The 27,947-nt window shown below is 40.7% G+C and overlaps 3 protein-coding genes across 7 annotated transcripts in view; 1 reads left to right on the plus strand and 2 right to left on the minus strand.

Moving 5' to 3' along the window:
* Nucleotides 1-7: 7 nt before the first annotated feature.
* On the minus strand, nucleotides 8-9,523 carry slc66a3 (solute carrier family 66 member 3). The gene is made up of 7 exons (XM_039785891.1): nucleotides 9,241-9,523; nucleotides 6,402-6,484; nucleotides 4,540-4,609; nucleotides 4,374-4,431; nucleotides 3,544-3,664; nucleotides 1,672-1,713; nucleotides 8-463 (listed from the first exon to the last, which is right to left on the minus strand). Exons 1-7 carry the CDS (start codon nucleotides 9,384-9,386, stop codon nucleotides 363-365), a joined length of 621 nt encoding a protein of 206 aa, XP_039641825.1. The 5' UTR covers nucleotides 9,387-9,523; the 3' UTR covers nucleotides 8-362.
* A 1,020-nt stretch (nucleotides 9,524-10,543) lies between these two features.
* Nucleotides 10,544-13,183, minus strand: c20h2orf50 (chromosome 20 C2orf50 homolog). The gene is made up of 3 exons (XM_039785266.1): nucleotides 12,869-13,183; nucleotides 12,292-12,331; nucleotides 10,544-11,801 (listed from the first exon to the last, which is right to left on the minus strand). The coding sequence occupies exons 1-3, from the start codon at nucleotides 13,096-13,098 to the stop codon at nucleotides 11,604-11,606; spliced, it is 468 nt and encodes a 155-aa protein (XP_039641200.1). The 5' UTR covers nucleotides 13,099-13,183; the 3' UTR covers nucleotides 10,544-11,603.
* Nucleotides 13,184-14,316: 1,133 nt separating this feature from the next.
* LOC120549426 (CAP-Gly domain-containing linker protein 4-like) overlaps nucleotides 14,317-27,947 on the plus strand; it is a 33,767-nt gene continuing 20,136 nt past the window's right edge. The window contains exons 1-8 of one of the 5 annotated variants that reach the window (XM_039786336.1): nucleotides 14,317-14,427; nucleotides 16,302-16,345; nucleotides 17,990-18,121; nucleotides 20,313-20,452; nucleotides 20,993-21,086; nucleotides 21,796-21,957; nucleotides 23,710-23,828; nucleotides 26,418-26,666. In XM_039786336.1, coding sequence (XP_039642270.1) covers nucleotides 14,396-14,427; nucleotides 16,302-16,345; nucleotides 17,990-18,121; nucleotides 20,313-20,452; nucleotides 20,993-21,086; nucleotides 21,796-21,957; nucleotides 23,710-23,828; nucleotides 26,418-26,666 — 972 coding nt within the window. In that variant the 5' untranslated portion in view covers nucleotides 14,317-14,395. Of the gene's footprint in view, nucleotides 14,428-15,350; nucleotides 15,424-16,301; nucleotides 16,346-17,989; nucleotides 18,122-20,312; nucleotides 20,453-20,992; nucleotides 21,087-21,795; nucleotides 21,958-23,709; nucleotides 23,829-26,417; nucleotides 26,667-27,947 lie in introns of those variants that run through there. The other 4 variants (XM_039786338.1, XM_039786337.1, XM_039786335.1 and 1 more) reach the window with 4 other exon arrangements.

Here is a 27,947-nt window from a genome sequence, read left to right on the forward strand (position 1 = left end):
CTCAATGTAAGAAGATAGAATGTTCGCTTTATTAAAATAGTTCAGATAAGGACTTATAAACGCTTTCAAAATACAGTATTTCTCATTCTGAGTTGTAAGATCTCAGATATTGTTTGTGCTGCTCTATCAAGTAACAATGCATTTGGTCACATACAGTGTGAAAAAGCATTGGAATGTTAAAGAAAAATATCTGGGTTCAATATGGTGGTAATGATACAAAAAACACATTTTACGGGTCAGTATTACAAAAGCTGCTTACATGACAGTTTTCTTTTTAGTCATGGTTGTGAACAGAGCTGGGTGACATGGGAGTGAACTGCAGGTTTACAGGACAGCCAGTCTCAGGATCCAACTCTTAAAGCTTAGTCCTCTTTCTTGGACCTGCCGCTGTGTCTCTGGTAGTAGAGCACAGTGAGCAGCACCCACATGTTGAGCAAAGTCATGGCGATGAACCGCACCAGAACTGTGACAAAGAGACACATTTGATTAAAATTCAAGAGACCTACAGTATGTATAAGAACTTACTGAGGATTCTGACACAAAAATTTCACATTGAGTTCCCCCAGCCTGCCTATGGTCCCCCAGTGGCTAGAAATGGTGATAGGTGTAAACCGAGCCCTGGGTATCCTGCTCTGCCTTTGAGAAAATAAAAGCTCAGATGGACCAATCTGGAATCTTCTCCTTATGAGGTCATAAGGACCAAGGTTACCTCCCCTTTCTCTGCTTTGCCCGCCCAGAGAATTTGGCCCACCCATGAGAGAGACATCATGACTTGCAAACAAGCAAAGTGGCAGTTGGTCAAGGCCACACCCCCACCCTCCACCTTGCCCCCCCCCTCTCTCCTTCTCAATAGCTACAGACACAGAAATGGCACATCCTAAGGAAAGCTCATTGTGGGACTGGCTCTAGTGGCTATAATTCTGCACCAAGGCTGAATTTCGGTAAAGAGACTTCAGATACAGTATTAGGGGACCACTAAGGCCTATATAAAAGAGACTTCAGATACAGTATTAGGGGACCACTAAGGCCTATATAAAAGAGACTTCAGATACAGTATTAGGGGACCACTAAGGCCTATATAAAAGAGACTTCAGATACAGTATTAGGGGACCACTAAGGTCTATATAAAAGAGACTTCAGATACAGTATTAGGGGACCACTAAGGTCTATATAAAAGCATCCAAATAGCACCATGTCATGGGACCTTTAAACATCAAGATGTAGTTTTTTGACATCACAAAGTGATGAGTTGAGGATGTGCAAGTTAAAAAGGTGCTATAGTGAATGTCACTCGGTGTGCCGGGAGCTTACAATAATCACTTCTTTTTTTTTTTCTCTTAACGTTTATTGACAGTTTCATTCTCTAAAAAAAATATATTTGTGAGACACTTCCCTCCTCTTCAGAAAATGTAGCTTTTTTTCAGATGGAAAAAGACAAAAAAGTAGAGGCCCCGAACTGTTGAAATCACTTATTTGGACCATGCAAACACATTTTAAACTCCTCCATGTCTATGACACTACGTCCTTCTTGTTACATGCGATATGATGATAGTTAGTTAGAAAACAAATCTTTTTTAAAGAGTTGCTTCTGAAATGTTTATAGAGTTCACAAAACATTCCTATCTGGGATACTACATATCCCACAGTCATTTGTAAATCACTTGGACTTACCCTGCATGTCTCCAGTTGTCACAGTGGTGGTGTAAATCCGTGCTGAAACAAAGAGGAAGCCGAGTTAATGACATGCTCGTTATCAAAGCCAGCATCTAATATTTAATTAATGAAGCGTGGAATTGCTGATTTGTCAAATTTGGAGCAGAGTAAATAGTATTATGCATATTATTGAACTGAAGCATTAGAGTAACAGTGCTTTAGGGAGAAGAAAAAAATCTCAGAAATTGATTTAGCATTTCTGAATCTATTACGAATGCTAAACATGAGGTTTAGACAGATAAGAGGACGATATCTGAAAAGTAGAGAGCAGCCTTTTTGACACATTTACTGTAATCCAGTCTACTCTGGATATTTATAAGACTTTATTACCCTGAGCTAATTGATTCTAATGGGACATTTTCCAAAGTTATCAATCAATTACTAAGCTACTGATTGTTTGGTTCATACATGACTTTGTCAGTGACAGCACAAGCTTTCCATACCTTTTTTTTTTTTTTTTTTAAAGATAATTTTTTGGGGGCTTTTCCCTTTATTAGAAAGTGAATAGATATGAAAGGGGGAGAGAGAGATGGGGGAATGACACACGGCAAAGGGCAGCAGGTCGGATCCGAACCCTGTGCCGCTGTAGGACTCACCCGCTTACTGGGTGAGCCAGAGGCCGCCCCACAAGCTTTCCATACCTACGTGTATATATTAAAGCTATCGTACGTAGTTTCTGTCGCCCCCATGAGGAATTCTAAGTAATGACAGCAACACTGTCAGCGCGTCCACCGTTCACGTATACAGGCAGGCGCCATCTTGGGAAAACAGTCACGACCAGTCGAACGTGGGGGTTGAGCTATGTAACTGGTTACCGGTTACCGGCGTTACACCGTCTTCGACTGAGTCGTGACTGTTTTCCCAAGATGGCGCCTGCCTGTATACGTGAACGGTACTGTCTTTATAAACTATCTTTTTAATAAACAGTCTGTACACAAAGTTCTCAATGCTTCGATTTACATGTAGGGACCCTCATTATGCTACCGTGGAAGTGTGGTGCTATTTTGAGCCTCGTTAGTGGTATAGAAATAGCAATTTATTTTTACTTTACCAGTGCCCCGACGACTAGCGTTGTAAGCTAATTAGCGTTTTGCGCTAAAACTGGAACATTCGATTAGCATGAAAACATCCCAGAAAACGGTCGACTCGGTACACGTGTTATCAACCCCTAGGTTCATTTTGCGCCGAATTTGTCCTTTAATTCGAGCTTCTGCGCTGGAAAGTCACCGGACGACAAAATCTTCTGAACACAGCCATACTGAGAAATACAGAATGAGTTGTGTGAAGCTGATAGTCTTAATTAGCTTTTTAGCAACTCATTTGGCAATGGCTTGAATGTAACAGACGTTCATTTATATTAAAAAGTTATGCACTAAAGCTTTAATTAAAGTGTACATGTGAATGGAGTCTGAGTCCTCAGAGAATCATCACCCTACTCTGAGGTTCCCCTGGTCTAAGTAGCTTTTTAACATGTTTCAGCTCATTGTTTTGGTGTTACAGCCGCGACTACTCTTTTGGTTCACTCTCACCGCTTGTATTAGCGTCATTTTCAGCTGTTTTCAGTGTTAAAACTCCCACTGAATTGCTATCTTCCCACCATCAACAGCAGACAAAGTTGCTGGTGAACAAAGTGAAGCAGTTGCTAATTAGAGCCAGATATTTCCCCCTAGGAGCTGGTGGAGAGATATACAGAAATAAAATAAGAGGACATTAGATTAAAAAAAAATTAAGTTATTCTTGTTCTGACATTCTGTCAGTATTGGGAAAGTGGGAAAGGGGAAGGTGCAACACACAAAGAACTAACTGTCATATCCAGTAAGTGATACTCACCCATACATGTGTAGGTAGCCATAGCCCAGGAGAGGGCGCTAACCTGTCCAGCATCTTTAGACCTCCACAGGCATTGCAGTTGGGCTAATTTACTGGCTGCACTGATGAATGTGCACAGGCTCTGAGAAGAGAGTGGACAGTCAGACTGAATACAGACTAACACCATGACCAGTGGAACTACTATTCAGCTTAAAAGTTTCACTTTCTGCAGCCTGCGAGAACTTTAAAGCTATAGTGCGTAGTTTCCTTTCTCCCCCATGAGGAATTCTAAGTAATGACAACAATTCTGTCGGTGCATCCACATGATCCAAGCCTTCCGCGATCGTGCTTCATCAAAAACCCCTCCTCCACGCAGCTGCTATGTAGTCAAGGAGGACACGGAGGATTAAAAAAAAACATGATGGACTCTTCAGAAGAGGTCATTATCTTCACTCGAGTTTCTGCGCGTGAAAGTGGCCGGATGACACCAGTTGGAGCTGATGGTCTTAATTAGCTTTGTAGCAACTCATTTGGCAATGGCTTGAATGTAACGGACGTTCATTAATATCAAAAAGTTACGCACTAAAGCTTTAACTTTTTGGTGGAAAGCAGTTGCAGGATCACCGCTCTCACCTATTTAAATGCGAACGCAACTTCAGACACATTCATCTCATTAACCAACAAGACCATTTGGCATCCATAAGGTCTGGGTGCCTCCGTGAGATACAGTACACCAGGTGCAATGAGGTCTGTTCAAATCTCTAGCTCATTACTCCTGACTGATGGCATGCCTTCCCTTTGTTCACTTTGTAACATACTGTGACAGGATTGATGTGAAACGGATTTCTTACCATAGCCAAATCTATGATCCACTTCTCCACAGTGAGGAGCCTCCAACCCCCAACAAACCTGAACACATTACGTTAAGGCAATAACACGTGACGGTTATCAACAAAAGGCCAATGGGTCATTGGTTTTCTTCAACATTGAATGAACACTTTCTATTGGAAAGGATACAGCAAGGTGTAGATGAGGATGTGCCGCAGGCTGCCGTCGTAGTGAAGGATCAGGAGCAGAAGAATGGCATCTGAGGACACGGGGCAGGTTATACCTTGATCAGTGGGCTGCATGTTTCACAGGGCTGGGTTATCATTCCAAGGGACACTCGATGGTAAATTTACTGCATTTATATACAGGGTTTCTGCGAGATCTTAAAGTCTAAAATTTCAAAATCAAAATTTTAGGCATTAAAAAGTCTTAAATTCGCTGAAGTAATGGGTTCCAGGTCTTAAATCATTTTAAACTGGTCTTAAAAATGTGCTGTAGATAGGATTGGGAAGATCCAGGACTTAGCCCAAAAATGTGAACATCGACAACTTCTCAGTCCCTCCCCCCCTCTCCGCTAAAGACCAAAACGGTCTCCTAAGCCCCTCCCCCCACAAGGGAGAATAAATGTGTGTGCATGAGCAGTGACTGACATGCAGTTAGACACCCGGCCCTGATTGGTGCATCTGAACAGAGAGTTGTGGATTTTTGCAAATCACACTACAGGCTGTTGGTGGTGCCAGAGGAGACAGATTTTGAAGTTCTACTGGAACATAGGGTCAGTTTCAGCAAATATGACAGAAAGTTAGTTTTATAAGGCTTACCTAGTGCACCTTTAATTTTCCTACGTCCATGCAATGCTACCTCTAATGCTCTTTTTTTTATTTATTCCGTAGTGTTGTAGTTCTTTCTTCGCTAGTCAAAATATAATTTCACTGTTTTACGACTACAAATGAGACCAACTTGCAACTTGTATTTCAGCCAATCAGCTTTCATGTTAATGGCGCGAGTCTCTTTCGGAGTGTACCACAGACAAAACGTATTTTATTCTTCGGCTATGGGGAAGTGCAAGTTTAGTAATACTTGGCATGAAAAAAAGTTGATGTTGTGATATAGGTCTTACATTTCATTCATTAAAAAGTCCTAAATTTGACTTGGTGAAACCTGCAGAAATTCTGGCACTTTTCTAGTTTTATCAACCACTCAAAGCTCTTTACAACACTAGCAAACGTTCACCGTACACATTGTAAATACACTGGTGGCAGAGGCTACCATGCAAAGTGCCACCTGCTCATTAGGAGAAATAAACATTTGGGAGCAACTTGGGGTTCCGTATCTTGCCAAGGACACTCGAACATATAGACCGCAGGGATTGAACCACCAATCTTCTGCTTAGTGGACGACCGCTCTACCTCTTGCCCGCTGACGTTTTTACCATCTCATTAACTCACCCAGAAACTAACATCTCTGGTTTACAAACTTGCTTCTAAAGACACATACGATATCGGACTCCTCTATTGTTAAGATGCCAGTAACAGGCTTGGACAGGTGCTGCTCTAGAGGCTTGACTACAGTAGTAGTGGTACAGAGTGATCTGTTGTGGTGGTTGCCGCAGGTTACAAATGGATCAATAAAATGTCATAGGTGACTTAATGCCCCCCCCTCTCCATTGAGACCTATGTCAAGTCATTTGTTCCTACACTGCATGTGGTTACTGTCAAACCTGAACATGACATTGATTATTTCCCACATCAACCATGAGGATGACCTTTTGGTTTTCTGTCAAACCTGTGTAATATTAAACCATACACATACAACTGCCAAGTTGATGGTCTGCTTTGCTATAACAAGGTAAGTTACTGTATCTGAGCTCTTACTTTAATTATTTTTCTAGACAGGGATCGTGGAGGCATTGGAACATACACTAATTGAGGAGTTTAAATTCAAAAAGAGACATACAACAGAATACCTGAAGAGAATACACATTTGCCTACAAAATTATAACTACACAACATTTGAATACATGACCCCTCATGCAACTTCAGACAACTCACCTTGAGCAATAAGGATTGGATATTCCAGGTATGTTGGAGGTGGGTAGTCATAGTACATCTGGTACGTTACAAAAACAATATACCTGTAAAGCAGATGGTGTCAGGTTATTGCATTGTATTATAATGTTAAGGACTGATTTAGATGAAACATTGAAGCAATGTTCAAAAGAAAACAAGGCAGAGACCGGGGTGAGTGGCAAAGAAAAAACGGATCAGGCAACGGCCGATGTAGCGGGATGGGATTCAACAAACTCAGCCTCCAATTATTTGTGGTCATTAGCGAAATAATTTCTGAGTGTCTACAGCTGGAGACCCTGCTTACCAAGCTTACATGCAGCTGGGTGCACAGGTTTACAGGCTGCTGGTGTGCACAGGTGTCTACGTGCAGGCACGGTGACGGCTGAGAAACTGATGCGAGCAGCTGACGTTGCCGTAATGATAAACAATCAAAACGAAATTCAATTTAAAGCTGCACAAGGCATTTCCATAGCTTGTGGTGCCAAATGGCTGGTAGCTATTTGACAATACCACCAAACTCCTGGAAGGCAGTGTGTGTCAGTAAACTGCACACAGCATGCTGACGTTCACCCACCAGGCCAATATGGGATGTTTTATACAATAAATAGCTGACTGCAGTTGAGGAGACAGATTAGAATGTTACACTTACAAAGGCCATAATGTCATTTCATCCAAGGTCTATCTGATTTGCCACATCATCAGATGTACAACTTATAGTGGCTTGTAGTTTACATGAAGAGCTAATTCATTTTCACATGCAGCTTTGATCATGTTTGAGAAGTGTTTGTTCCCCAACAGGCTGCAAATGGAGTTTTTAAAATCTGAAATCTCAGCAACTGGCAAAGGGATCCCACAATCAGTGGCCACAGATTTAACCAAGACATTTTATACCATGGAGCAATAAAATATTACTTATTGTGTAGTATATAGCCACGACGTTCCACTTCCGGGATTGCACTCGGTCTGCCGGAAATTCCGCCGGATGTCGCTCTTTTTGGATGTCCGTTTTCGGGTGTGCCGTTACCTTCCGCTTTCTTTGTGTTTTAAACTCCGGTCAATTTATGAAGACTATGGTTACCTGCTCCTCAGATCTCTGCAGGGTAAATCCAGACAGCTAGCTAGACTATCTGTCCAATCTGAGTTTTCTGTTGCACGACTAAAACAACTTTTGAACGTACACGTTCCACCAAAACAAGTTCCTTCCCGAGGCGATTTTGCAGAGGCACTGTGGCTCCACTCTGCGCTTAGCACCGCCCATGACGATTGTGATTGGTTTAAAGAAATGCAAATACATGCACGAGACCACGCAGGCTATTGCTCACCAGCACAGTAGAGACATTTAGGACACGGATACTGCCAGGCACCAGGGAGAGACAGGACACTGACAAATTATACAGCCTCACAGACACAAACTAAAAATGATTCTAGTGAAACTTTTATAAAACCTACAAAATGTAAAATAGCAGCCATACTGGCTGTAAATTTGAAGGCAGATTTATTCCTAGGGTTTTGTTTGTGTCAATACTTCCTGTTCCAGACACAAACTAGCCTGCAGCGTTGATTTAACCTCAGACATTACACCGTTTCACACAAACAGGACAAACAAACAGACCTAACTGGGGCCACATTTCCTTGTCCCCAGCTCTGTAAACAACACACAATCATTTAGGGTTAAGCCTTCACAGTGGGATTATTTGTTAGGAGAGATAGCTTCAGTTGTGTGCCTCTGGACTCAGTCAGGGATCCCTGGAGACAAATCTAAAGGCCAAAGTTTGTACAGGTCTTATTTATAGTTGCTGCTCGAAAAAGAAGGATTTCACAGTAGTTTCTTAACGTAATAGTCCCGCCTTGCATTATTTTCACAGTAAAAGTCTAAATACGGTATTATATTTTCAAATATCACAGTTAAAGCCTGTGAAGTGGTAATAATGTAATTTATTGTGAAATATTACAGTTATATCTTGTGAAATCCTGGAAATATTTTACAGTGTACGCTTCAGCCAGAAAAAAAACTGGCTTTACATCTTCGTGCTCGCACCAATAATGAGCTCTCAGTATTAAGGCTGTTCTCGTTCTTTCATTTCCCTCTACGAAGGCAAACAGTGGGGTAGTGAGGATGGTGGAGCAATAAAGGTTTAATTTATATTAAAGTTGGTTAAGAAGTTTAGCTGAATTCACCATTATTAATTAGGGATTCAGCAGTGGTTTATCACATTTAAGAGGGGGGGGGATGTTCCCACAGCCCAATGGTCCCACAGCCCTATGTTCCCACATTTCTAAGATTTTTTTAGGCCCTATGTTCCCACAGCCCTATATTCCCACATTTCTAGGACATTTTCAAAATTAGGTCTTGTGTTCCTACATTTCCCTAAAATGTAAGCCCTATCCTCCCACAAGATTTTTTAGGGTTAGGGTTGGGGTGATAAAATCTGATACAAATTTATGAAAAAGTAAATGTGGGAACATAAGGCCTAATTTTGGAAGAAAATAAATCTTAGAAATGTGGGAACTGTGGGAACATAGGGCCTCATTTTGAAATAAAATCTTAGAAATTTGGGAACATAGGCACGCTCCCGTTTAAGGATATGTGCGTCTTTACCTATAACCAAGGCCATGATACATTACAAACATTTTGTGGAGTTCGGAGGTGGGGTTGTACCCGGTGAGAAACAGGAAGACAACATCACATCAACACCAGCTTTGAATAATAGTAAGTAAAGCACTGCGTGCCATGACCTTAGTATGTCACAATGAATTTCCCTTTCACCATAAGTTGCACATTTTAAAGATCAATAACAGTATTTAGCAAAAACTCACATACCCGATCAACTCTAGGAGAAGACTGTTGAGGCTGACTCCAGCCGTTGATTTGGCTCGCATCAGTACAAAAATCTGCGGGAACTTCAGCACCATGCACACAAACAGTGTGCTGAAATTGGCGGTATGCAACAACATATCGGACGGCATTGTCTGGAGATGGAAAGAACTCACTGCGAGCTTTAGATTGTCAGATCTCACAGAATTTTGCTAAAAGTTGCAAACTGATGCTGCTGCTGCTGCTGCTGATGCGCTCTCACCAGAGTCAAGGTACTGAAGGTAGATGCATTTAGAAAGCTTTTTCCGTTGTTTATTTTCCAAATAAAATAAAGTAAATCGTATTTTGAAATGGTGGCCAAATATTTGTTTGTCGTAAAGGTTCAAACGATAAAAAATAACCAAGGACTTTGAATTTATTGCAAGTCTAAAAAGAGCTTCTTTTCCTCAACTGTTTCTCAGAAAGATGGATAGACTTTTATTTTGAAGGCAAAGTTATTATTCTGTGAAGTTTCCTGGTAGCGGTATTTTGTATCTTTTTCTCACTTCCGCATACATCCACTGAAACCTGATTGGCTGGTTGTGCTCGCCAGTTAGACCAAAGTATTCGAAGCTCTTTCAAGTCCTCATTTCAGAACATGCGGTGTTTTCTCTCTTCCTGTCTCCTTCGTTTAAATGATTCTGCATTTCAACATGTTGGAAACTACTCTACAACACGTGTCAAACTCAAGGCCCGCGGGCCAAATCCGGCCCCTTGCAGATTTAGATCCGGCCGTATATCAATTTGGGTTCACAATACATTTTGGCCCGCCTAGTTGTACGCCAAACCAAAAACACAGGAAAGTGTTTTTGAAATGCCATTAGGTGTCATTCAAAGCAGAATTTGGCAGATTTGCCGACTCTGAGAATTCCCCCAGAAGCAGCAGAGATTTCATATTCAGGCTGTGAAACAGGTTGTTGTTATAAAAATACGACAAAAAGTGTATAAAAATGTCTGAAAAAGCAACTAAATTTACAAAAAGGTGACAAATGTCTGAGAAAGCCACAAAAAAGTCTGAACAAAAACAAATAAACTCTACATGTCTGGCACTTGGTGTGATTCTCTTTTTCCAGTGTGGCCCTTAGTGAAAAGGAGTTTGACACCCAGGACACATCCTCAGCCAATCACATGATGGGAAGCATCCATGCACTGTTACACAAATACTATGCTATCTAAGCAAACTCTTGTCTGCTGTACTGATTAAACAGGAGGTATCATCTATAACTTTTAACATAACCAAATCAGTTCAGTACACCCAGACTTTAAAATTAAAAATCTTTATTGAAATGAGACATTGACTTCGATCCAGATCGTACAAGTTTTTTCAAATTCAACGGGGATCAACATTTTTTCCTTCAAATTCAGACAAAAGGGGCAGTGGTTTATAACAACATAACGATATACGGAATGGCATTTTGAAGCAGCTGCAACAGCAACAACAACCTGAGATATGCTGCCGCTCACATAAAGTGCAGATGAGTGTAAGCTATATTATTGTGAGGATCACACAAATGAAAATGACTGTAATTCCATGTCTCCACCATGGAACAATGGCTTAGAGGTCCTGGCAAAACATGTAATAAATGTAACAGCAATTTTAGGCATTTTAAAATGAAGAAAAATTTTTAACACAATTTAACACCAAAATAAGATTCTAATAGCATCAGCAAGTATTATTCTCAGATTTAAACTGTATGCTAGTTAGTTTGTTGTTTGTTGCCGTAGCGCTATTTGAGTGTGCAGAAATGTGTAGTGGTGATACAACCTTTCACTCATCCAAATTTGATCAGGTATCTTGTTAGATTATCAAGCAGGCTATCTGATTAAACACCCGATGGAGCTCGGATGACGTGAATCTGATCTACTGGTGTCATCCCTTCTCACCTGTCTTTATTGGTGACCAAATTTCTTCAACGTCCACTTTTGTACTTTTTGCATATGTACAAAAAATGTTTTTGCCACGGTCAACGATACTCAGATCTATCTTCATCTATGACTAAATGAGTACAATGCTGGACATAAAGTTCAATATAATCAATAAATGATTGCATATCTGGGAAACTAGCAGATGTAGGACAGCAAACATGTTCTTATTAGTCCTGACTCCCTCCCTGATATGGCTTCGAAAGTAGATGTCTGTATTTTACTTAATAATTACTAACTCTAAACTCTAGGCTGAGCTATGGTGAGTGCCACACCATGTCAAACCCATCTAAGCTCCATATAAGGACAGTGCAGTCCCAGCTTTGTAGAGTCCAGGGTAAAAAAGAAAAGAAGAAAGACCTGATACGCAGAGGTCCGGATGACAAGTGACTCGTCTTCACAGCGGCCTAGCAGGGCAGCATCTCTTGGTCCTGCTTGCGCTTGTGATGGCCTCCAGACCAGAATAAGAGCCTGTCCAGTCTGACCAGTTCACTCCCCAGTGGAGTGGACAGTCTGCTGCCAAACATCTGGTTGGTGGTGTTGGGGACGTCATTAGAGAAGAGCGACACATGGGTGGGTAAAGGCTCCTCTGACTTCGGCTGCCCCTACATACACACAGAGGTCCGATGTTTGTGGGCAACATTTAGCTGTACAGTATAATGGCTTGCAGAAATAAAGCTGACATTAAATCCATCAGGGACAAATGAGACTTAGTAATCCTGTCATCAGTTACCACATAGGATGAATTTTACAATACTGTCAATGACATTCTACTGAGTATTTAGACATGTTTACTTCAAGTGGATGAACCATTCTAAAGAATTTACAGTAATCAAATTTGATGAAAAAGAACAATGATGTGAAAACGTTCAAAAGTCAAATATTGCGGTGCTGTAGAATATGATAAGAATGGGCACTATTTCTAATTTCCCATGTGCATTTCAGCATTATTGAGTGTCAGGCTGTTGAATCAAATGAAACATATTAGAGCATATTCATTTGAATTTATTCAGAGGTTTAGCGCCGGAAAATGTGTTTCAATTTCACAGGAATCTCAACATAATTTGTGAAATGTACATAGACATTTAGACTTACCATTTGATCATAGTTCCTGAGGAAGTTCCAGTTCTTCTCCCTGTGGACCACAACGTATTCATGACCTAGAAACTAATATGAACTGCCACAACTTCACTAGCTATATTTCAAGATTTTAGTTTGTAATCGACAATCATAAAAATAAAGTCATATTTAAAGCAGTGGTGTAGTCTAATGTATTGTAGTGGGTATACTGTACTGTATATGTATGGGCCAGGATGGAGGGCCATATCATAGTGGGGGGGTCTGGGTGTCCTCCCCGAGGAAAATTTTGAGCGTCAAAGACTTCATTTCCTGCATTCTGACACACTTTTATGCACCAATTTACGTTGGAAATACCTTTAATTAGCCTATGTGAAGAAAAAAAAACAGATAACAATTCAAAATATATCAAAATAATAATGCAAAGTACGTTGTCATTGCGCATTTTGAAGTGGGTATATGGAAATCCTGGAGCTTTCTTAGTGGGTATACTGCGTATCACGTAGACTACACCACTGATTTAAAGTCAGAAAAGTTTGAATATCTATCATATTAATATTATACAGTCTATGATAGCTACCAAAGTCACACTCACCATTCCCGCACTCCTCTCCTCTCACTCCATACCATCTCTTTCCGCACCTGGTCCTGTTTAACGGGATCACGCCTGTCTGGATTCAGCTCTACGGTAACCGCGTCTCCTTTAGCGTAGCGCGTCCTGTCCGCCGGTGGCTGGCTTGATATCGGCCTGGTCCCGTTACCGTTGGCTTGTTCCCGTAACCGGTAGCCTGCAGAGGATACGCGCCTAACATTGTTTAAGTCCATTCTGGTAGCTATAACAGATTAAAAATCGTGCTTTATGCGCAAGTGGGCCGAGTGCGTGTAGAGAAATCACTGCCAGCCGTTTTGTTTTCGTTTCCATGGAAACGGTGTTCCGGCAAATAAACAATACTTTCACAATAAAATGTAAACAGTCCATAAATAACATTCTACTTCTTTGCTTATAGGCTACACAATCAACACAGGTAATTTACAGCAGGTAAGAAACGGTCATACAAAGCACTATTTCTTTAGACTATGTTAAAAAGTAAAAAATAAAGACAATTTAAATAGAATATAAATATATAGGCTATATATGTTATAGGCATTGATTATGATATTATTAGCTTAATTATTTGTAGCATATTGTGCTTGCTGTAATTATTTTTGTTGCCAATGTCCAGAGGTTCTGGTTTACATAATTTTAAAAGCTATTTTCACCACCTACAAACACACACACAAAAAAACAGTTAACAGCTTTTTATCTCCCTCCATCACTCATACTGACAGGTAGCCTATAGACAGAGATTTAGAAAGAGGCAGCTACATGTGCTGAGACCTCTTCAAGTCGGAGAAACCACACTGAATGTGTTCTTTCTAAATGGGCATTTAAGGGATTGTGTCCAGGGGCACTGCTGCCCCTGCAAAATGACCATCTGCTGAATGGGAAGATGGGTAATGTCCTGTGTATGGACTTAGCCCATGTATATATCTATGGACTTAGCCCTACACAGACTGTTGCAGTAACTGATAAAGGAGGTGCTGGACTTAAAAGTATCCCCATCACCTCTGTTTCACGTTGCTATACTTGAAAATATGACATTGCATTTTCAGTTTCAGAGTATAGTTTCTGTTTGTTATTTGGGAACATATGCTAAAGATTAATCTACCATTGTGCATTTGTCTGAGATGAGTAATTGTGAATTCAAAAATTAAAATAAGAAATGTACTTAAATGGTTTCCGTGTAAAGATAACATACATTTTAGGATTTGGGAAATTATTATTTTCAATGTTTGGACATTTTCAAAATGTTTGAAATCACATTTATTCAGAAAATTGTATTTTCATCAGAACTTCACCATGCTGTTCAAACTGTCATCCTTATTTGTATTACCTGAGGTTTATAAAGGGTGTGCGTTGTAGTTTTATTACATATATTTTGAAAACCGGAAAAGTAAAATAAAAAACACTACTTTATTCTGAAAAATGAATACTGAACAGGATGTACCTTAGGTAGCTATGTAGAACACAGTGGGAATTGATGGAAATTAAATCCGCTTCGCAGGTTAAAGTCATTTCCCCATGAGCGAATTGAAACGAGCCTGGAGGTCAAGGTAACGCAAGTGTTTTGTGGACTGTTAGCTAGCTATACATGACATTTATTTATATGTCTAGTCGTAAAGTGAATTTAAAGCGTGTAGAATGGATGGCCCAGTATATGTGCTAACGTACGTTAACGTTACCTCTGAGGAGCTAACGTGAGTGAACATCAGAGGAAAGGCACTAGCATCTTACTTGGCAACTTTTTTCCCAATGCATGAACATAAAATAGCTACGTGGCTCATAACTGCTTATATTAAGCATTCACTAAAATAAATACGATATAGTGTAGCTATAGGTCTCAGTCGGCTTTTTAACATATGCTAGTCGGCTAACGTAAACCGTTTACTGTCAGCTATCTAATGTTAGGATAAATAAAAGATGTGCTGGGAGCTGAAGTTGATGGGGAATCAGTGATATAAGTGTAAGGGCATTTGATTAGCTAACACAGCAGCTACATTAGCTACCCTCAGCTCTACAAACCTGTGATACGAGGGAGTGGTCACTACTGGATAAGTTAGCTTGACCTGTCCGGCTGTAATAAGTAGTATTAACGCTAGCTAGCTAAATCTAGATTGATAGCATAGACTGCCAGTCATTGGTTGATACAGGTAACAGCCAGTTAATAAGCAGCCCAATATAAATCCACTATCAAACAACTGTGGAAACGTATTTTTTAATAACTTGGAAGACTTTTGTGGCAGTAAATTCGTTGGATGCACACAGGTGTTTTCATTATTCAGGTTGATTAGATAAAATAAGACAGACTTTATTAATTCCGCCCTGGGGAAATTAGACCTACCCTCAGGTTAAAGGTAACGTTAGGTGGAGCTATGCTGGGAATTGCAGGATGTTACAGTACATGTACGAATAAAAATGACAGGGCTGCCTAATTAGGCCAACTGAAAACACCTGTGTTGGTGGACCATTTGTGTATTGGGGCTCTGAGGTTATGATATTCCATAGACCTTTTTCACAGCAGAAAGTCACATTTTGGCTCGTCATAGAAGGTAAATGCACAGTTGTATTTGATAACATGACTGCAAACTGACTGTATTCAACTTAGGTGAGCTAGTTCCATGGCCCTGTTATGTTGACACTTAATGGAACTGAGCCATCATTAACCAAATTTGTTTCACCTGTGCTTTTCTGGCTAATATTACAACTCAAAATGTTTCTGTAAAAAAGTCCTATTTAGTGAACTTGAACAGCTCCAAAATGCTGAAACAAACCCAAGACTCCACAGTACAATGTCAGTATTGTCTCTGTCTTAGCTGTGGCAGGGAGAAATCATCGGTCAGACAGACAAACAAGGAGAGGCTTGTTGCAAAACTAGGGCATTGTCCCAGGCTACACTGTAAAGTCTAATCTCCAGACAGCCAGTTTCGTGACCTCAGAGAGAATTCAGGAAAAGGCTCTCATCTCTTGAGCAACATGAAAGTTGATGCTGACCAAATGACAATTTGTATTCTGTGTTTCACATGGATCAGCTCAGGTCAATCAAACAGTCCGATAAGAAGTGAGAAGTACAATAGTTTTTTTTTCTTTCTTTCACTGAAGGTATTTTGACATGTCACAATAGGAAAAGCACAGGTGTAAATGAGAAAAATAATACTTCCATTTAGCTGTTTCAGGGTTATGGTGTGCATGCTTCCATGGCTTTCTCGGTCACTTAAATAGAACAGAGCCATCATTAATTAGTAACATATTCAAGATGTCTACTGTGAAAAATGCCTATTACCGTCCTCATTACTCTTCTTACAATATTTTCAACAATATAATGCGTTGTTCTGTTTGAGTGTGTGCAATCTGCTCATTCTACTGTTGTTAAGCTTGAAATTTGTCATATTGAAACCCCGTTATGGAGAAAACTTTTTTTTTTTTTTAGAGAGGTCACAGGTGAGGTTCAGCTAGACCTCTCTTCTGGAGCTGGTAAGGATTCAGTCTTTGGCTAATGCCAGTGGATGCTTGCTGTAAAGGGGAATTGGACACTGGTCTTTTCGGTGAAGGACAGTCTTCCTAATCACAACCACTACTTTGCTGCCCTTTTATGCTGTGTTTGTTTGCACTGTCACCCTACAGACACATTCTTTGGATTGTTGGTCTTCTGGTTGACTAGTTAGATTAGGTGGCAGTGGGGTCAGCAGTGCACACGACTGGAAAGTGAGAGTGACATTCCATCCTGGGGAGAGTCAGAAGTGAGAACTGGCTGTAAATAGCCACTAGACCTGGGAGTGAGGGGATCATTGGGGTATAATCAGAGCAAGGGGGCGTTTCATGGCGGTTGAGGAGGGGACTGTCTATGTACTTCGGGGTTATTTTGAAAAGCAACTTGGTTAGATGTTCTGCTGGACCCATAGACTAACAGTCTATGGCTGGACCCAGTCTGTGTCTCTTGATTTTAGCTTAGCTGGATTTGGAATCTCTCAAGGAGACCAACAAGAAAGAGGATAAAGGAGAAGGTGTGTGTGTGTGTGGGTGTGTGTGGGGTTTCTGTCCTTTTCCCCAGCCTTTTTATATTGTCAGTTTCAAGATAAGGCTAGTAGTTAAGCATATGTTCACTATAAACCTATTTGTTTAAAAGTCTTTAGGAAAACTAAAATCATCACTCAAGCTTTGTTTTATGGCAGTAGAAAGTTTCTTTAACTCAAATGCAGACTTTCTCGCTCTCTAATCCTTAGGCCTAAATATCAGATGATTTTGATGGTTTGGCCGATTTATAATCCTCGTGCATTTACCATACAGCATATTACATTTTACCTCAGTATGTATGTCACCATCATATTATGATTATTAATAAGTACTAATTGTCCTGTACTATGTGTAATAGTTTCGTGTTGCACTTGGATTCTGCAATATATTACAGAATCAGAGGAGGATGAGAGGAATATCACACTAACAATATTATTTATTTTATTGTATTAGTTTATTTGTCAGGGACCATGCACAGTTCAAGCCCTGTACCAGAGTTAGCTATACAGCTAACTTACATCTGTGGTCCTAACGGTCCTATGACATGCTGCTTTTTGGATGCTTTTATATAGGCCTTAGTGGTCCCCTGAAGTCCCGAAATTCCTTGGTGCAGAATTACAGCCACTAGAGCCAGTCCCACAATGAGCTTTCCTTAGTATGTGCCAGGAGGGGGGGCAAGGTGGAGAGTGGGGGGTGTGGCCTTGACCTGTCTCTTTGCTCGTATGAAAGCCATGATGTCTCTCTTATTCTCATGGGTGGGCCAAATTCTCTTGGTGGGAAAAGCAGAGAAAGGAGAGGTAACCTTTCTCCTTATGACCTCCATAAGGAGAAGATTCCAGATCGGTCCATCTGAGCTTTCATTTTCTCAAAGGCAGAGCAGGATACCCAGGGCTCGGTTTACGCCTATCGACATTTCTAGCCACTGGGGGACCATAGGCAGGCTGGGGGAACGCATATTAATGTTAAAAAAACCTCAAAGTGAAATTTTCACGCCATGGGACCTTTTTTAAGATATTTTTTTATTTTTTGAGTTCACACTGCTTTGTTGAAATTAGACCTACTTGTGTTCTAAGAATAAGTCTTCTAATATTGTTCTTGCCACAGGCCCTGAGGGGGAGATGACAAAGGAGGATGTTTCAGAGCCTGTTGAGGGAGACACTGTGCTGGGCCGGGCCTCTTCCTATCAGCGGCCGGTTATCCACCAGGTGGCCTCTGCACCCATGCCCAGTGACTGTGGTGAGGATCCACACACATGCACACATTCAGTACATATGCACAGTGGAGCTGTGTGACATTTTAAGTTAATTAACTCTCTCACTGCAAAGATGGGATATAAACAGATATATGGCTGGAATTTTAAAAACATTTTTGATCATGCAGTTGAAAGAATGATCAGCTGATGAATACTAAAAACGTTATCGAGTTATGATTATTTATCATTTAATCAGTGCATTACTAGGCGTGACTCATCGATCGGTAATATTCAGTGATGATGATTGAGTGAGATATCAAAGTTCTCAAACCGCACTCGAATATGCTGACCGATGACAGGTGGCAGATATCATTTCTTGCTCCTCATTTATTATTTTAATATATCCTGGCATCATTTTTAATTTTGTGAATAGTTTTACACACTTTTCATGGCTTAAGCTAACACAAAGTGAGAGTCAGATTGAATTTCAAATAGTAATTTCATTTGTTAATTTTACATTTTGTCATTTAATGCAGTCCAGTGTGTTTGACAGAAAGTATACAACTTAAATGTTATGTCCCTATCGTGTCTAGGGGCAGAGGACCCTAACAATTAAATAAACCCTGGGAAAAAAACAAGGGAAAGGCAGAAACAGTTCAAGATGAATCAAATAATTTATTGTTGAACTAACCAACAGAAAACTGTCTTCACAAAAGGAAGACGAATAAATCACAAAAGGAAAACGAATAAATCACAAAAGGAAAACTAAAGTGCAAAGTTTTAAACAAACAAACTAACACTAGCTTTACTGCATGCGTCTGAAGCAACACACAAGCTGCTTCCACACTGGACACACTGGTTTGGTTCCCTCTGGCTCGATTCTTGCTCTCTCACAGGATCACACCGGCTTCCACTGAAGCGCTCTCCAGCTCACACTGGCAATCACTAGCCCAATTCCAAAGTGAGCCCTGAGGCCTAAGGACTAAAGACTCACAGACTTAATTGATCTCAGGTGCTAAGTGAGTGAGTGTGTGAGGCCACATGGGCTCAGATAGGTATAAATGGGATTGGGACAGCACTTCACGAGATCACATGTTACCATGGCGACGTTTAATAACAAAGATGTTGCTGACACTTGCCGTTTTTTTTTTTTTTGTTGTTTTAAGTTTGTTGCTTTCCACACGGCCAAGGCCCAGGAGACGGCTGCCTGATTCCAAACTCTTGTTTTACAAGCTGGACAACAGGTTGGTCTGTGTTCGGTGGTTGTGTGTCATACTGTTGTTTACCTTTTTGTAATTTCCGGATTTAAGCTATGGTCTCCGCGATAAACGTCACAACGCTTTGAACTGTGGGTAATTCCCTTTGGTGAAGTCTGCATCGATGCAGACTCACGGAAAGGGCTCGGTAAGAGGGTACTCAACCCCTCACAGCCTTTGAAATTTGACATTGGGACAACCCTAAGCCCTACGAATTTCGCGAGAACGCACACCAAAGGCCGTGAGTCTGTGAGTCCGGACTTTGGGATTGGGCCAATGGCTGTGCATAGCCACTTAATGGCTCTTCCTGATTGCAGCTGACTAGCTTCAGGTGTGGGAGTGACGTCACCAGAACACACCTGAAGAGAATCCCACACAAGTGGAAAACACAGCAAAACACAAACAAAACACCACAGCACATAACAAAATGATTGCTCTATTCCTAAACAGGTAATAGGCATATCAGTTGAGTTTGAAATGGAGTGGAGTGCTGACATACAATCGGTTTTCAAATACCATGAATATCATGGTCAGCATACACGGCTCTTAAATCGAGCTCTCTTATGTGTAATACAGTCAGTAAAGCAAATTCAGAAGGTTTGACACTGGTTAAATTATAAGCGTTGGTATTCACTGTGAAAGGCCAAGCCTGTTTGTTTTCAGCCTCAGTCGGGCTCTGTAATGCTTCATTTGGTTCACGGCATGCCATCCGTTGTCACATCTGATTTTCATTCGCCTCTGCAAGCACAGCAAGGGCATTTCCCAAGATTGCAAATTTGATTGAATCGATTGAACGGTGTGTTGCAGAAAGTTAATGTAAGTCTGTACTGCAGAGTTTCACACATGCTCTCTTCACATGCATATACAGGTGAAAAAGGAACATAAAGCTTTGGATTCCTAGTTTCAAGGTTCAAGGTGAATTACATTACCTAAAAGTTAAACTGTATCTCTGTTGTTTTTGACATCTCACCTCCTCCAGAGTTCTCCTTCTTTGACCCCAGTGAGCCGCAGTGCAAAGAGGTTCTTCTGGATCCCAACACAACCATACCAGAGCTGTTCGCTGTCCTCAGGCAGTGGGTGCCCCAGGTTCAGAAGTACATCGACCTCATCGGCAATGAGGTGACGCCATTTAGCGTTTTTCCCTGTCTGTGCTTTGATACAAACTCTTCTGTGTGTAAAAGTTACAACTCATAACTCTACTCATTGATTATTCACAAATCATGACAAAACCATGCAAAATATAATAACTGAAAACACCAGAATACTTTAAAATAAAATAAACCTGTTTTCTGGTTGTTGGTATAGGGCCTGTCAATCCACCCCCAAACCACCTCCACTCGGAGTTACAGAAAATAGCTGCAATGCAGTAAATTTGCGCAGGGAAGTGCTTGTCTCAAGGGTAAAAGCAGGACATTATTTTCTCTGACTCTCTCATTAAATAACTGTTACCCTTGAGAAATAAACGCCTCATTTCGATGTTAGTTTGCACAACAATTCTCGTCCAAATTTAAAGATAAGTGGAGTTATGAGAGGCCCAGCTTACTTCTCATTCATCAGAACAGTGCCCCAGAGTTTCACTTTATAGCTTATCACGTAATATATCTGCACATTGACACTAGCGGTCCTTAGTGACACACTGCACATCTTGTCTTTGCACAGATACTAAAGAGAGGCTGTGGTGTGAATGACCGAGACGGTCTGACAGATATGAGCCTCCTGCACTACTGCTGCAAGGCCGGGGCCCCGGGCATCGGTTAGTATTTACAGGGGTGTTGAATAAACACTCAGCTGGATTGTAAAAGTGTACGCACATCTATTCTATTCTGTTCTTCTCTGTGTGTTAGTTTGTTCTGTTACTCCCACCACTGAACATAATCCTGTATGACTCGGTGAGCACTGCTACTCATCATTCCTTCTCCTCAAACAGTCTCTAGAGCTGACATAGTGGCCCCGTTTTGACCTGGTATTGGAATCCTATCTGAGTGATCTGATAGCTCTTTGTAGAGGTGTGAATGCACCCAGGATGCATTGAGGACTCATTGAGATCCGATCACTCTGACCACATTTGGAGGAGGTGGTTTAGACCACATATGGCCACATTCTTATAGTAATGTGTACGCGTATTTCTCCTGGCACACATTAAGGACCAGCAACTCAACTGTGAGCGGAACTACGTACTCCTAAGTATTTCTCGTTACGGAAATGATGTATGTGTTTATTTCCAAATGGAGCCGGGAAGTGAGATCTGATCTGAAGTGGTCACTTATGCATTTGGAGGCACATTCTACTGCCAGATTTAAACACACCTGTCCTTAAAGCTGTCCACTTGTGATTGGATCACTTAGATCGGATTTTAATACCAGGTCAAAACAGGCCCACTGCCCCCCACACACACACACACACACACACACACACACACACACACACACACAGAATCCTTGTAACCCTCCTGTGTTTCTCAGGTGATGCAGAGACTGCAGCTGGCTTTGCCCGCCAGCTCCTTGCCATGGGCGCTGATCCCAACCTTCGCTCACGTTGGACTAACATGAGGGCCCTGCACTATGCAGCCTACTTCGACGTGCCCCAGCTTATCCGAGTGGTGTTGCAGGCCTCCCAGCCTGGAGGTGAGAGCAGGGGGAAGGTCCCCTCCGCAGTCATTGCAGGGCAGACGTTTCTAATTTCATAACCAACTGCAGTGAAGAATCTAGGAACATTTTCAGATTCAGTTTTTGTTGTTGGTGTCAGTGAGGTGCGATTCTGTTCTTTGGAGGCTGTAGTTTGTGGTGCATTAGGTGGTAAGGTTTTTCTAAATTCTATGATGCAGTGTGGACGGACTTGGACAGTGGCAGCAAAAGTTCACTGCAGATTGATTACGTCTCTTTTAATTATCACTGATTTCACACAAGTCCAATTTATAAAAAGCACCACTCAGCAGATAAATCGTGGTTGATGGTGCTGGAGCTAAGGTGGAACAAAGAATAACGGGGAAAGCATTGTGCACCACATCTGTCTTGAAGAAGGTCCCTGACTGAAAGCTTACCTCAGTAAAAAATTTAGTTTTATGTAATTTAGTTTTAGTAGCCAGTTTTCAATAATTTAGTTTTAGTAGCCAGTTTTTAAGCTGCTGCTCGGGTACCTTTTTGTCATAATTTATATTTTGGATACTGTAATGCGCTAAGTTGGTGTTCAGTCCAGTGTATTTATTATTTAAATAGCTTACATAAAAATGATGATCTATGGCTGTCTCAAGTCCAGCTTTGGTGAGTCTTTCACACATTTCACTGAGCATGTGAGGTTCCAACTGTGCCTGCGATACAGCCTGATGTTCATCACCTCTGGCCAAACAGCTGACATTGACATGTAGTGAGTAGAGACAAACCTAAAAACAGCCTCTACAGAATTGACTAAGTCATGTGTTACACACATTTATAAATGACAATCCCTGTTTTACAGTATGTGTGTAAACATGGTCATGATTACAGAAACATATTTATTTTACCACAATTTTGCATTGTGTATCAGAAATCTGCCTTTTATAACAATATAACGTGTTCTTAGGGAGATCAAATGATTTCCTTGTGGTTATATGCCAGTGATTATTAGGTAGCTTGACTGTGAAAATGGTAATATTGAGTATACATATGCAGCTTTGAAAGCAGTAGTGTCAAAGTGCACACTCCAGATTTTACTATCTGTATCATAAATATAGAAAATGAATATGGCTACTGAACAACAGGAGCTGGTTACATTGCAAATGAGTATTGTACTAAACTGTTGAGATAGGGTAACATCACAGACACTGAGTGGTCAAAGCATGCATATATAAATACCCCAAGATACCAGAAAATTAAAGGCATTTTTCACTACAGTCATGGACCACCTTTGGCCCTAATAACAGCTGCTGCAGCAATTACTCAACAATGGACCTGGGGCCAGTTCAAAGCTATCTGGATAACTGATATCTTTTTTTTCCCCATCAGTCCATGTTGCAATGTTAAGGAGGTTCTGGGTTTTAGTGAGCAAATCTAAGATACCTCTGTGAACTCTGTAAACCTGATTCATCTTCATTCAACTTCACGTTCTGTTAATATGCGGTGGAACTTAAACTCAAATCAAGTCTGGCAAATCTTGCTTTAAGTCTATTCTTAGTAATATGTTCAAACACAAAGTACACAAAGTTGATGTTAATGTAGCAATACTTACAGGATTAAAATTTTTCTGGTGACTGACTGTAAATGATTTTTGGTTACTAAATGTATTATTTAAATTTGCGGTTACTATTAGAAAAGGATAGGAGACAACATCAAAGTGTCAAAAAATGCACAACAATCCCACAAAAAAGTCCTTCTGATTGCTTTTTTTTTTTTTTTTTGTAGAGGTAGATGCCACCTGTAGTGACTTTGACTTTGGCACCGCCCTGCACATCGCTGCATCCAACCTGTGCATGTCAGCTGTCAAATGTCTCTTGGAGCTGGGAGCCAACCCTGCTTTCAGAGTAAGTTACATTGTTCTCTCCAAACACTCACATTCAAGTGTGACAATCACGACTATTTGACGAACTCCCCAATGACATCAGGAGATCAGAAACTCTACACATCTTATGTTGCAGACTGAAAACTCATCTGTTCAGACTTCATCTTAGCCTTGGTTTTTCTTTTTTGAAACCCTTTCATTGGATTTCAGTTCAATAAAACGTATTCAGGTTGCTTTTGTTCATTCATCACTTGTGACACACAATCCCATTTAAGATATTGCTTGATTATTTCATTATATCTATTCTATCTATCTATCTATATTTGCTCACAGACGCACGTCATCAATCATGATGGAAATAGAAAATTCACTCCCACAATTTTCCCACCTTTCTTATGTAATGTAATCCTGGCTCCTTTATTTACTGCTTTACAAATTGCATTAATTTGATGGGAGAACTTTGCAAAATGAGTCCCATGCTCGATTAAAAAATATAACCGATTGGTATCTTTTAGTTACTTTCTCGGGCCTCACATTTATTCCATTTCAGATATACAGTCTTTTTATATTTTGCACATTTCCTGTTTGGCATTTTCTGACTCTGCTGGCAGATAACACCCAAAAAGGCAGTGTTTGAATACAGATTTCCAAGACATGTTTTGCATGGATCTACTGTACCACTTGAACATCTCTCAGTGCTCAGTCTGTCTGCCTTGTGCCTCTCAGTTACAGTCATTTAAAGCCTTGGTTGAGGGGTTTGTTGAACAGCCCTTGTGGCCCGTTTGGCATCACGGTTTGTCATAGCATATATACATTCTATTGAAAGTTTCTACCCATACTAAAATGTACATGTATCAATGTGACAATGTGATTATTATCCTTTTTTTTCAGATTCATTAAACAGAAATGGTGCCTTTTCTTTGTATGTTCTGTTTTCCCACTGGAGGTCACCAAAGCACTACGCACCATAATCCAATACTTTCCAATGCTCAAAGACGAGTGCAGAGGCTCTGTCTCTATTTTTTAGTGTGTGAATGCCAAGCTTGGAGAGCATGTAAAGACTGGTTGATATTAAGCCACTTTTTAACCCTTTTTATTTTGAGATTTTCTGGGTCAGAGAAATTAATGTGTGTTCTTTATCTTGCCAAGCAGAAGTTTACACTCTACTGTTGGGAGTTTTTTTCTCTCTCTGCATTATTATTTAAGATGTATCAAGTATTTGCTTCCAATTAGCCCTAGAGAAATGTTAGATCTGTTATACAAGTAATCCTCTGTATGGTTTGAAAGGACCAATATGTTTACTGTGAGTCAACCCATTTTAGTTGGATAGACCACTCATGTGGGTGTATCACGTCATAACATTGTGTATACTAATTTGATTATTACCCAAGAGAGTACACTGCAAAATGCACAGACACACAAAGAAAAGCCACTTTCATTTTATGTTGCCTGGAACATGTAAAACCAGTCTTTGTCAAGTTCAGGAGAAAATGTAGTTTAGTGGAAAAAAGGTTTATCGAATCACTATCGTGGCTGATAGTGATTCGATAGACAATTTGTTTTTTGTCAGAACCGTATAGCATAGGTATAGGCATTGATTTGTGATGTACTTGAATGCACTACCTTCCAGATTGTGTCACTTTCATTTGAAAAATGTCAGTGGGGGCTAGCAGTGGAGTATCAGGCATGATACCAGAGCCAAGAAATTCAGTTTAAAATCTCTTTCCCTTTTGAGTAAAGGTCAGACTTGGAAGTGGTTTAGTTTGATATTTCTCTTCTCTGGCTCAGCAGAGGTTAGTCACAACAAACTTCTTATGGCAAACATGTCTTATGGCTTAATAGCTATATACTTGCTAGTTGGTCATTTTAATTTTAATTACATTTTATTTATAGTTTTTTTATTTTATTATAAACAACCACAATTAACTGAACATTTCTTTTCTTGAACCAGTGCGGTGAAATGGTGTCTCCAAAGACAGCACACAAAACACATTCGTTCAAGCCACTGTTGCAGATGAAGTGGTGTGTACATAGGCTCAGTGTTAGAGAACATGTGATACAACAGACCATGGCAATGAAAGGCAAGCTCCTTTTTGATGTTAACAGACCACTTGTATTTTTGCTGGAGGGGATGGCGAACACAAGTGTGCACAAGTTTGCCCCAGTTACTCCAGCACAGTAGTGCTGAAAGACGTCCCCTCGTCTGTCATGCCTTCACAGCCACTTGGTCTTGCTGACTCTGTGAGACAGTCTCTTTCAGCCACCTGACTAAATTTCCATGTCATCTGCCTGCTGATCAGCTGCTTTGAAACACACAGAGGGGACATTCTGTTCTGTGAGCAGAGCTAATATTAAAGATTCTTTAAAGCCCAGCATCCTTATCACAAGAAATGAAAACTGAACCTTTGGATAATGGAAGCAAAAATCTAAATTTTACTTTTTGATGTCCGTACAGCCCTGTCCTTAGTGAGGTTGATACCGCAAGTGATATAATTTATATTCCATTTAATTGGCATGCTGGCAAATTAAAAGAGAATGTTGAATGAAATTCACTTCTTATTCATCATTTTAGCATTTATCTTCTGTGCTTTTATCTTGTCTGTACCTACAGAATGAAAAAGGGCAGTGCCCAGCAGACATGGTGCCTGACCCCCTTGACATGCCCTTGGAGATGGCAGATGCAGCCACCGTGGCCAAAGAACTCCGGGCTTTGCTGAGACAGCCTTTACCCAGACCCAGCTCCCCTCTGCCCCTCACTCTGCAAGCCCAGTCCCTTCCTGTTCTCTCCGATAAGGCCAGGATACAGCTCGCCACCATGGGAATCCGACTAGGGGACCGTGTGGTGATAGCTGGACAGAAGGTGTGTGGTAGGTCACTATTAAAAGGCAAGAACAATTATAAGTATCTTCATTAATCCTTTGATTGCAGCATTTTCAGTTTTACCTAAAGCTGTGCCAAGATTTATTTTTGAAATATTCACCTTTTATCATTTGCCATATCTCTGGGTACAATAGAGAGAAGCTTCCCAACCTGATTAGCTGAATTCAAATCAGTGCACACTTCTCCAGTTACAGGGAGAACCTCTGTGGAGTAAACAGACTCCTGGCAGCATTGAGTGAGTGCTGTGATTATTGCATCTACTGACAGTGAAAACGTATTGCTAATCTCAACAGAGCTCCGCACTAACCTTATACATTTGTAGCAGTGATACCTGCATTTTCACCAGGAGGGCCTAAATGTGGGGAGGTTCACACAATTCCAATCCACCCCCCTTTGTACAGTAGTCAGAACAGCCAGCATGAGTCACTAGTGCAGTGACAAGAACATCCCATCCTACAAATTGGGAGCACCAGGCTAAGTTGGAAGCAACCAGACTGGGGTTTGAACTCCAGTCCCTGCAGTTATCCAAATGTTCACATTATCAATGTTTTTCTCTGTGGATCACTACAGAGGCATTACAGGAGGGGGAGCAGACTCATTAATGCACACACAGCACATAGGTACTCGGTGACACTAAGCAGATTTATATTCGCTTATGTGCATAAAATGGTTGAATTCCTGCCATGCCCTTTTTTAAATTGGAAGAGAATGCACTGATCTTTTTCCATGGGATTATTGATTGAATTGATATAGCCTACATAAACCTACTCCTTTAACAACTGCACATAAAATTAAAGTGCACAGCATAAATGGCCAGTAAAGCAATAACGTATAAAAGGGATTGATATACAAACCGCCTTTTCCTGTAGCCACATCCCATCAGTGCCATGCAGCTGTGTCGCGGTTCATCCTAAACAAACACAGAAGCTTTGGTTAATTTTTCAATTATTTCAGCCCTCAACCAAGAAAAAAAAAAGTTTCCAGTTGCTAAGCAACACCCTTTTGGCATCCTTCCAGCGTTCAGGGTTATGTTTGACAGTTAATTCTGGCATATCATCAACATTCATCTAAACATGTTTAAGTTCATCTAACTCCGATTGTGTCAAATGTCTGGTAACAGTGTTAAAATGCTTATACTCTTTGCCTATGGATCATCCTCTTCTCTTACGTATATCTCTATTCTCGAGCCTTTATTCTTTGGCTGTACCATGGTGTGCACAGCTGGCATTGATAATGAACTCAAGTGTTAGAACATTGATAA

Source organism: Perca fluviatilis, chromosome 20, assembly GCF_010015445.1.
Source record: "Perca fluviatilis chromosome 20, GENO_Pfluv_1.0, whole genome shotgun sequence".
Taxonomy (NCBI): Eukaryota; Metazoa; Chordata; class Actinopteri; order Perciformes; family Percidae; genus Perca; species Perca fluviatilis.

Coding starts and splice junctions, on each gene's coding strand:
- slc66a3 (XM_039785891.1), bottom strand. CDS start 9,386: ATGCCGTCCGATATGTTGTTGCATACCGCCAATTTCAGCACACTGTTT. Junction 6,485..9,240: donor CTTCTCCTAGAGTTGATCGG/GTATGTGAGTTT, acceptor TCTGCTTTACAG/GTATATTGTTTTTGTAACGT. Junction 464..1,671: donor GACAACTGGAGACATGCAGG/GTAAGTCCAAGT, acceptor TCTTTGTCACAG/TTCTGGTGCGGTTCATCGCC.
- c20h2orf50 (XM_039785266.1), bottom strand. CDS start 13,098: ATGGACTTAAACAATGTTAGGCGCGTATCCTCTGCAGGCTACCGGTTA. Junction 12,332..12,868: donor AGGAGAGGAGTGCGGGAATG/GTGAGTGTGACT, acceptor TGTGGTCCACAG/GGAGAAGAACTGGAACTTCC. Junction 11,802..12,291: donor TCAGGAACTATGATCAAATG/GTAAGTCTAAAT, acceptor GTGTGTATGTAG/GGGCAGCCGAAGTCAGAGGA.